The 10,923-nt window shown below is 37.4% G+C and overlaps 1 protein-coding gene across 1 annotated transcript; it reads right to left on the bottom strand.

Moving 5' to 3' along the window:
- Positions 1–532: 532 nt before the first annotated feature.
- LOC110777050 (protein FAR1-RELATED SEQUENCE 5-like) lies at positions 533–3,123 on the bottom strand. Its single transcript, XM_056829764.1, has 5 exons — positions 2,936–3,123; positions 2,632–2,796; positions 1,501–2,189; positions 1,077–1,405; positions 533–619 (listed from the first exon to the last, which is right to left on the bottom strand). Exons 1-5 carry the CDS (start codon positions 3,121–3,123, stop codon positions 533–535), a joined length of 1,458 nt encoding a protein of 485 aa, XP_056685742.1.
- Between the last annotated feature and the right edge of the window lie 7,800 nt (positions 3,124–10,923).

The raw sequence follows: 10,923 nt of genomic DNA, 5'->3' as shown, positions 1-10,923 counted from the left end.
GTTTGAAGAACAATGATGGTGCATTGAACAAAAGCAGTGAAAAAGGGACACCAATCCCTAATCGTGAAGAAGAAGATTTTGAGACACCAAAAGTTCCTGAAGCAGATTCCCAGGGTAATGTAATAACTCCATCAGTGTATCTGAGGTAAGAACACTCTTACGTTCTATTAGATATGATTTTGTGTTCTTTTTCTTTTTTGAATTGTTCTTTTTAATTTTGACTATGTTCTTTCATATATTAAGAGTGTTCTTTTATTGACTATCAATGTGTTCCTTTGGCAACTATATATAGTTCTTTCATAAGCATTTAAAAAATACATTTAAATGAAAAATATGTACATATTTTATATACTCTTTGAGATTCAATAAAAAAAAATACCCATTTAAAACTACATATTAAAAACAACATTTTAGTTTGTTGATTGCGCAAACACCAGTAGCTTGCAATCGACTAATATGTACGTAAAAAAAAATGAACAAATTACCAATCGCGAAAAGAATCTACATAGGATGTATGTGTACTCCAAAATAATCATCTGGAACATATGCTTCCAATTGTGAATTTGAAGATGTTGGATGAACCAAAACCCCACCAACAGGTAAATTTATGATACATGCACTGAAAAAGAACAAAGAAACAGTAAGGAAAAAAAGAACATGATTAGGAAGAAAAAAGAACAATGAAAAACAAAAAAGAACATAATAAAGGAATAAAAGAACAAAATAGATATTAAAAAAGAACAGTTCAAAAAAAGAACATAATAAACATTAAAAGAACAAATAGATGTTCTTTTAAAAAAATGAACTGTTTAGCAAAAGAACATAAACAAAAAGTCAAAAAGCACATATAGGAAGAAAAATGAACAATGATAAACAAAAGGAACAAACTAAAGGAATAAAAGAACAAATAAATTTTTAAAAAGAACAATTTGCCAACAGAACATAATAAAGTAAACTAAAAGATCATTAACAAAAGGATAAATAGAACATATAGATGGAAAAAAGAAAAATGATAAACAAAAAGAACATACTAAAGGAATAAAAGAACAAATAAATGTTTAAAAAGAACAGTTTACCTTATCAGTAGACTGAGTTTCCTCCCTCAAATTATCAACATGTCTTTCTCTTCTCTTGTTCCAACCTTTCAGTTTATTGCGTTTCTTCTCAACAATTCCTTTAGGTCTCATATTCCTCTCATTAGCCTTTTCAGTCCCGTTCTTAATCTTCCTCTTTCGCTTTGGTGGATTTTGAATCATTGTTGGAATGACTTTTTCAACAATCGGTTCCACAACATCTGGCAAAACTGTGTCTATTGAAGGCTCAATGACATCAAGTAGAGTTTCATCACGCACATACTTGTTTGATACATTACCATCCCCTTCAACACCACCAATATACTCCTTTACTTTGCATGACATATCCAACACACCCAAATCAATAAGCTTCCTTGCAGCCGGACAATGTTGACTTCATTTATAACTTTAATGCAATTTCTTATACTTTGCATCCTCCAAACTGAAGCAGAAACAACACTTACTTCATTATCTCTATCTTCTCCTTCTTCAACAATCGTGTTCATAGCCTCTTTTGTCCATCTCTTCATAATGTATTGTTTGGGAATCTCTTCAACATTATGAACAATAAAAACTCGAAGAATATGAGAACAAAGAATGCCTATTTCTCCATATGACTTGCAAGTAAAATCAACAACCATCTCTTGCTCATTAAACTTCACAACATGTCTAATGAAGTCCTTTGTAGGATGCCCAACAATATACTCAGAAACTGGAAACTCATAGGAAATGCGTTGACATCTCAAACCAATTACTTTGATGAATCGTTGCTCAAATATCAAATATATTGCAATTGTATACACATTCCGCGCATGAAAACATAACATGTTATCCGCACATGAGTAATATCTATTTCCAGTAGAAGAATTATAATCTCCCTTGTTCTCCTTACTTCTCCATTCATCAATTACATCCAAAAAACACTTATAAAAATCACATAAACCGTTCGTTTTATGCAACCTCCTAGAAATAGAATGGTTTGTGGTCTCACTCCTTTGAGAAGATAAAATACCCCAAGAAAACCACTCTTTGTTATATGCAGGACACCATTTCTCTTTCAAATCATATAACCTCTCTATCCATTTGTGTGTCTTGCAATTGTAATCAGTCATAAGACTACAAAAGAACAAATACCAAAAACAAAAGAACAATAAGCCACACAAAAAGTACACACAAAAAACGCGTAACATATAGAAAAGAACAATATATCAAAAAAAATCAACACCACAACAGGAACAATGGAAAAAAGAACAATTTTGGTTAACAAAAAAACATCAGAAGAAGAATAAAAGAACAACGAAAATAAAAAGAACATCAGAAGAAAAATAAAAGTACAACGAAAATAAATTAAGCATAGAAAGAACATTAGAAGGTTAAATAAAAATAAACATCATGAAAACCACAAAAGAACAAAAGACTTACATAACACACAAAAGAACATTACAATAACAGTTATAAAAGAACGAACTCCGGAGAATAAAAAAACACATAAAGAAAACAAAAGAACAAAAAACACACTATCAGAATTATAAAGTCTATTTAGGAAAATATATTTTACCTATTCCAATAATGCTGAAACTCGGCAATTGTGTCAGTATATTTCAAAACATAATCAAATCTAGGTTTGAAACCATCTTTAGCCATAACACCTTTGATGTTTACAATAGCATTTTCTCCTATATGCCACGTACATAACCGATGCCTTGATTTAGGAAAAACTTCCCTAAAACACATCAACAAAAAGCAATATATATATAATACTAATAAAAAGAACATTAAAAAAAATAAAAAGAACATAAAGCAGAGCTAAAAGAACATTAATGTACAATAAAGAACATAATAGGATCATAAACGAACAATACCTTATAGCCTTGTCCATGGCAGAACACTGATCCGTCATGATGGTAACCGGTTGCTTCCCACCCATAGATATCAAAAAAGAATTAAAAAGCAACTCAAAAAAACCTGCCTTCTCATTCAAAAGAAACCCAACTCCAAACATGATATTTTGAGTGTGGAGATTCATTCCAACAAAAGGACCACATATCATATCGTATTTATTAGTACGATATGTTGTATCATGAATTGGTTGTTCTTCGAATTGGGGTCATGTGATTGGAAATCGGAAACCTATGATTCAATTCAGATGTGGTTGGTGATTGAAGATGAGCGAAGACGAAGGATGAATGTCGTTGATGATGAAGATTGATAATTGGTGATTGATGAAAGGAGCAGCGAATTGAGGGGCTGACTGATTTCAAAGGGAAGAGGGACGGAAAGGACGAAAAGAAGGGGGAATGGGTCTGAGATGTTCGGGATTTTTTGGAGTTTTATTTTTGTTTTCCATTTTTGTTTTTCTTTTTTTCTTTTTTATTTTCTTTTCTTTATTTTATTTTTCAGTAATTTGATTTTCCTTTAAACTTAGTTTTAGATTTATCTTTTCCTTTTCTTTTTCTTTCTCCTTTTTCTCCTTTTCTTCTTTTAATTCTTTTTAAATTTAATTTCTCTTTTTATTTTCCCATTTTATTTTCTTATTAGGATGAGTAGTATAAATAGAATTGAGGGGCAGAATTTTATTGGGATGTAAATAATTAGTCTTAGCTTTCTCTTATCTTAGGGTTTAGGGTTTAGGGTTTTAGTTTAGTTTAGCTTTTTGAGAGAGAAAGTGAGAAATCAAAGAGGGGTTTTGGGAATTTAATGTTCAAGGTGCCAATTTAGCTTGTGGATTTCCATCATCAATCAATGAGCAATTTCATACTCTCTCCTCATTTATTTATCAATTTATTGCTTGGTTTATTTGGTTTTGTTTAGTTTAATTATTTTTGCTTAGTTTAACGATTCATGTTTATATTAGTTGTTATTATTGTTTAGAATCATGTTGTTAGTTGTTAATTTATGTAAATTTTGTGTTTTTATGATCATGGAGTAGTTTATTGGTTAGGGTTTGGTGAAAACTCAACATTGATTGGTTTGGGTGTTTGTGATTGGAAATTAGGGAACATGATTAAATTATTGCATGTTTAGGCATTTCCAATACATGTTGCATTTAACTTGATCAATTAAGTGTTCCATGATTGCTTGGAGTAGTCTAGTTGGGTTGGAAATGAATTAAAGACCTAAACTTGGCTATGTTGTTGAATTGTGATTTTGATTTACCCCGGGTTTGATAGGGTAGAACGGGAGTTCATCCTTGATGCTTAGGGAAATTGTTCGCACATCGGGAGATGGTTGGAACTATTTGTGAATTCAACGCTTATTCAGGTAGTGCTTGTGAATCTCCCCCGGTTTTCAATTATTTTATGTCCATTCCATGATTTGTTGGTGTTTGACCCATTCCCTAATCTCATTTGCTTTTGGTTTCTTAGTTTAGTTGATTTAGTTTTAGTTGGTTCGTTGACTTTCCAACTCCTTACGACCTAGCTTGTTGTTCCATTAGCATAATCTAGTGCACCTTAGTCCTTGTGGATTTCGACCCTTACTTATCGCTTTACTCGTGTTTAGTGATTAGTTTAGATTTTGTTTGATTAGGAGAGATTAGTAACGACCTAGTTTTCCCCGTTATCAGAAACCACCACTGAGGGAAACTGAGGGTGTTGGGAGCCCACCAAACACAAAATAAAGAGTCGGGCTTTCTACCGACAGTAGGACCATACCGACGGAATTCCTACGCGTTTAATAAGAGAATAACCAAAAGAATGAAACAACGTCTTGTATCATTCAAGGAGTACGAGTTTCTCTGACACGACTCCCCCCATTGTTCATACTCGAGGTATATACGTTCCAAGAGTTTTGAAGCTCATTCGGGTTGCACTTTACGTTAATTAGTATGTTATGTTCCAGACTCAACCCAAAGACATAACTCACAATTAATTCAACAATTACACCAACACATAATTCAACAATGACACTTCATTTTAATCCTTTAAGACTTGTGATCAAACATAGGACTTGATGTGGCCTAAACTATAGACTGCCACATGGCTTTATTGGGATGGCCCAATAAGAAAGCCAAAAGTCCTCCTATATACCTCAAACTCTATACAGAGTCCATGTCCACATCCAGAACAAAGGCCATCACTTAGGCCCATAGGCCCATCTGATTGGTAAAGTCCCTAATCATTTCATGTCCAAAAGCCCAAAACCTGCAGGCAAGCCCAACATGCAAAAGGCCCAACAGGTCTACGTAGATCTCCCACTATTGGACACATGTCCTAATCTCGAAAAGCATCTAATCATGCAGCCAGGGTTTAAGGATCAAATCCCAAGAAACCCTAGCACTATAAATAGAACAGATCCCTAGGTAAAAGGGGCATTCAATACATTCCCACCTACCTTAAAACTATCTTTGCTCTGCCTTCTCTCTACAATTTACTTCTCTCTCTAGATTATACTTACTTAAGCATCGGAGGGAATATTCCTACGGGAATATTCGTGTTTTTCAGGTTGCCAGAGGACTGTGCCAGCTCATACTAAATACCTCCGAGGAACGCGTGACACGTCATCACCGTAAAAGATCTCACAACATTTGGCGCCGTCTGTGGGGAGGTATTGTATCATGGCCGAACCGCAATCTGAAGGAGAGTACAATGGTGAATTAGAGGAGAGACGGCCCCGGGAAAGGAGCCAACGTTATATAGAGGAAGAAAACCGAGTCGCAAACGCTGGAAGCACGCCGCGCCGAGTTCAGGAGGCCAAGGTAATTGTGGAGGAGGAATAAAACCTGGAAGCACCTCCACCATGCGGCCATCTAAGCCCCAGTGTCAAGGACCCCGTGCTAGATGAAAACTTGGACCTGCCTGTCTCGGTGGGATCATTGCGTGAAATCCTGGCAGGGTTCCAACAGCAAATGAATCAAACTTTCCAACAGCAGATGAGCACCACGTTGCAAGATGAAATACGAAGGAACATGTTGATCTATAGCACTGAAAGGACGGCTCCGCAAGGGCCTCTTAGTCTTGGCATCAATCGGATAAACAGAATGCCACTCAGATTCAATGTATGGAGAGCAGGAGAAAGTTCCCGTCCACAAGCTAGTCGAGGAGCCAGTCCTTTGGCAGAACGTTCGGAGATTGACCGCGGTTGTAGACACCTAATTTGTATCTCCCCTTTGGGATGATGACGAAACCATTATCCTTGTTAGGCGATTGGAGTAACTCCAGGCGGAAATCCCAATTGCTAAGAATACCTCCGAAATCCAAAGTCCAAAATCCAATCCCCGAGGCCGTTCCCCTCCCGGAACTCGGTACAAAATACAACTTCCAAAATCCAATTTCAAAATCCAAGTTCAAACTCAACTAGTGGACCATCCCATTGGTCTTCCTAGGCCTTTTCCACTCAAAATCATATAAGGCAAGTCAAATTCGGGCGCCGACCCACAAAACCGAGCATGTCGGGCCCCGTCCCGTAAAACCGGAATTCAAAAACCCGAGAAAGGTTTGTTTTTAGACGCAAATTCAAGCCTTAACCTCCAAGAAAACACTACGTGCCAAACATCGTACTATTCGTACGAATGTACACCCATACAAGACAAATCAAGGATGGCATCTTTCCGTCCTTTTTGGCGGCATTCAGCCCACGTCAGCAGCGCCCAGCGCTGGCCTGGCGCCAGGCACTGGCGTGTGCTGGCGTTTTGCACCATTTCCCTCCTATAAATACCCCTCATTTCCATCGAAAAAAGGGGGAGCACAACACACATAACGTCGTAATTTCGACATTACTCCTCACAATACAAACTTCAAAACTCATACAAAAAGTCCTAAATTCAAGAGCAATTAGGAGCTCGAGCCTAAGCTTAACTAGGTAATTCCGAATCCCATTTCAATTAATCATGCTATTTTGATTTCAAATGATTAGCAAGTTGGTGTCTTTTTTGTCATAAAAAACACCACTTGCAACAATCATACATGCTTTTTCAAAAAATACAAACTTTTTCAAAATACAAAATACAAACTTTCAAGATTCAAGGATGTTCAAAGTTGCTTGCATTCATCTCTTTGAACTAGAATCACCTTCAAGCATGGAGTAATCAAAGATGACACCTTTTAGCTTTTAAAGGTTTAATCTTTTGAGATTCAAAACTCCATTTTCAATATACAAGTTCAAGTCTTCAAATTTCAACATACAAGTTCAAGTTTTCAAATTTCAAACATTTCAAGTTCAAAGTTTCAATCTTTTCAAATTCAAACCTTTCAATATTCAAGCTTTCAATTTCAAGTTCAATATGCAAAATCTATGACATTTGGGTTGAGCAACCTCTCCCAAGTTGAGATTTTTGGCTTTGAATTCGTGTCGAGCGCACTTATTTTTAAGGAGCCGCTTGGCGTTCGAATCTCATGTGCCCAAGTACAAATTTCAATTTCGCAATTTCAATATCGCAACTTCAATATCGCACTTTCAATATCGCACTTTCAAAACCGCAATTTCAATACCGCAATTTCAATATCGCAATTTCAATTTCGCACTTTCAATTCCGCACCTTTACTTGCCTAGTCCATTTCTAGGCAATGTGGACCTACTCCCTAGTCCTTTTCTAGGGGGTCTTGTATTTACTAAGGTCAAAGTCAAAAACCAGAAATCCAACAGCGTCATGCCGGATTTTCTATTTCAAACATTCAAGTCTTCAAGCATCGAAGTCAAGTTGCCAATTCCAAACCTCAAAAGTTCAAATGCCAAAGTTCATGACCGGCGTAATTCCCACTTTTCAACTCTAACTTTCAAACCTCAAATTCCATGTCGACCTTTCGAATTTCAAGTCCTATGCTCAAAACTTCAAATTCCAAATACATGCCGTCGTAATGCCGATTTTCCATTCCGCATTTCAAACCTCAAGCTCGAAGTTCAAAAATTCCAAACCTTCAAATTTCAAATCCTACACTCCAAGTCCACGGCGGCATAATGCCGGACTGTCAAGTTCCCAAATTCAATATCCACGGAAACATAATGCCGGATTTTCCAAAAACGAAGCTTCATGTTCTACATACAAAATGCATCCCTTTCCATTTCAAAATTCAAACTTCGAGTCATACTAAAAATTCAATCGGGTTGAAAATCCCCTAAAATAATACAAACCTCATTCCAAATATTTCCAACGGGTTGAAAATCCCCTGAAATAATACAAGTTCAAATCCACGGGTTGAAAATCCCCTGAAATAATACAAATTCCAATGGGTTGAAATTCCGTTCAAATACTCCAATTCCAATGGGTTGAGATTCCCCTAAAATATTGACGGGTTGAAAATCCCCTAAAATAATACAAACCCCATTCCAAATATTTCAAACGGGTTGAAAATCCCCTGAAATAATACAAGTCCAAATCCACGGGTTGAAAATCCCCTGAAATAAAACAAGTCCAAATCCACGGGTTGAAAATCCCCTGACATAATACAAGTTCAAATCCACGGGTTGAAAATCTCCTGAAATAATACAAATTCCAATGGGTTGAAATTCCCTTCAAATACTCCAATTCCAATGGGTTGAGATTCCCCTAAAATATTGACGGGTTGAAAATCCCCTGAAATAATACAAGTTCAAATCCACGGGTTGAAAATCCCCTGAAATAATACAAGTTCAAATCTACGGGTTGAAAATCCCCTGAAATAATACAAGTTCCAATGGGTTGAAAGTCCCTTCAAATATTCCAAGTGCAATGGGTTGAAACTCCCCTAAAATATTGACGGGTTGAAATTCCCTTCAAATAATACAAAATCAATCTCTTTCAATCGGGTTGAAATTCCCTTCAAATATTCCAAGTCCAATGGGTCGAAATTCCCTTGGAAATTCAATTTCCTAGTACAAGCCCAATTTCCATGTCCTAGGGCGGGTTGAAATCCCCTTCAAATAAGTTCAATTTTCAATAGATCGGAATACTCTTTTTTGACATTTCCCAAGTTCTAGTACAAGAGCCAACTTTCACAAAAGAATGAACGCTCCTCTCAAACATTTTCAACGGGTTGCAAATCCCGAATACAAGTACAAAATCCAAAATCCCGAATCTTCGGAGTGGCACTTAGAGTCAAGTCTAGGTCTCATTCATTGCATGCATATCATATCATGTGTCGGGAAGTCCAAGTTCTAAGATTGTCTGGTGTGTCCTAACTAGGAGTCCAAAGATCCTCTGGGTTCGCCGAAGAGGGGAGAGGTTGAAAAGAACTCCAGCAGCCCTAGCCTCCCGCATAACCGGTGTCGAGCAAGCAGCCAGATCATCTCCTACAAATCAGACTCCCAGCCCCATTCAAGGAACAGTCCAAATGTCTGCCTCTGAACAACTCGCTCAACTCCTAGCGGCTTTCGCCAACCTCAGTGCCAATGTGGAGAGCATAAGCAACCGATTGGGTGTCGTGGAACAGGGTGCGCCCACTGATGACTTAACCAAGAAGATCAAGAGTCTTGTCAACAAGGTTACCAATCAAGAGAACTACTTTGACACCTCAATGGAGGACAACCTCAAGGGGAAGGCTAATCTGCCAGACAAATTCTCCGCCAATGAAATTCCAAAGTTCAAATCAACTGACAATCCCAAGTACCATCTCAAGAACTTCAGAGCTACAATGGCCATCAAGGGGGTCGAACTTGAGCTATACCCAGTGGTATTCCCAGTGATTGTAGCGAGTCCGAGTCTGAGGATGAGTCTGGATCTGAGTCTAGAAATGAGTCTAAGTGTCTAGAACTAGAGTCTTGCATCAATCAAGAGCCTCTAAAGGCCGAGCTTCAAGTTGAAACAGTCGATGTAATGATTGCAGATTTCAATAACACTTCCATTTCTACTTACTCTTCGAGTCCTAATTCAAAACACAATCCTAATCCAAACAACTTTGCTTTACAAGAAACTGAATTTGAATTTCTAAAAGCTATAGAAAATCATGAAAACAGGACGCCCATAATTGAGGAAACAGAAAAAATCAACCTTTCTAACAACAGTGACTAAAAACTAGTTCAGATTGGTTTAACTCTTTCCCAAGCAGAGCGGGACGATCTTATCAAGCTACTTTCAGAGTATGTAGACGTCTTCGCATGGTCCTATCATGATATGTCAGGGGTTGATCCAAGCATCGGTCAGCATACAATTCCCCTTATTCCAGGTTCCAAACCCATCAAGCAGAAACTCCGTCGCATGAAATCGGATGTTTCCCTCAAAATTCAAGAAGAGGTCTCTAAGCAGCTAGAGGCCGGGTTTATTCAAGAGTCCAAGTATCCAGATATTTCAAGTAATCAGGGAACCCATTTCCAAGAAGAATGTGAAGACCCATTCAACAAGTACAAAGATTCAAAATTCAAGTTCTATAATCTCTAACCGAGCAAGGTTGTGCCAAGCAAGACATCTACAATTCCAAAGTACAAAATTCAAGTTCTATAATCTCTAACCGAGCAAGGTTGTGCCAAGCAAGGCATCTACAATTCCAAGATTCAAAATTCAAGTTATATTATCTCTAATCGAGCAAGGTTGTGCCGAGCAATGCATCTACAATTCAAAAGTACAAAATTCAAGTTACAAATCCCAAAGGTCCCAGTTCTAGAAACATCTACAAGCCTCAACATTTCAAATTTCAAAAGGGATACCATACAATCTTCTATACAACAATCCCAACGGACCCATGCTCCGGGAAATTCAACATCATCACTCTTCGCCTTATCGCCCACAAACCAATGGGGCAGTCGAAGCAGCCAACAAGAATGTCAAGACCATCATCGTGAAAATGACTACCAATTACAAGGACTGGTCCCAGAAGCTGCATTTCACATTGTGGGGATATCGAACTTCAATTCGCACTTCAATAGGTGCAACTCCGTGTTCATTGGTCTATGGAATGGAGGCAGTATAACCTATCGAACTGGAGATACCTTCTCTAAGGAT

The sequence above is a fragment of the Spinacia oleracea genome, chromosome 5, assembly GCF_020520425.1.
Source record: "Spinacia oleracea cultivar Varoflay chromosome 5, BTI_SOV_V1, whole genome shotgun sequence".
NCBI classification, from domain to species: Eukaryota; Viridiplantae; Streptophyta; class Magnoliopsida; order Caryophyllales; family Amaranthaceae; genus Spinacia; species Spinacia oleracea.
Note: the sequence above shows the minus strand (reverse complement) of the source record. Positions and strands in the feature narration are given on the sequence as shown.

What these genes read in the sequence shown, in the direction of transcription:
- LOC110777050 (XM_056829764.1), bottom strand. Translation starts at nt 3,123, where the DNA reads ATGATATGTGGTCCTTTTGTTGGAATGAATCTCCACACTCAAAATATC. An exon ending in TTCAGTTTGGAGGATGCAAA is followed by an intron (nt 1,406 to 1,500) that starts GTATAAGAAATT and finishes TGTCATGCAAAG; the next exon opens with TAAAGGAGTATATTGGTGGT. An exon ending in AAACTCAGTCTACTGATAAG is followed by an intron (nt 620 to 1,076) that starts GTAAACTGTTCT and finishes GTTCTTTTTCAG; the next exon opens with TGCATGTATCATAAATTTAC.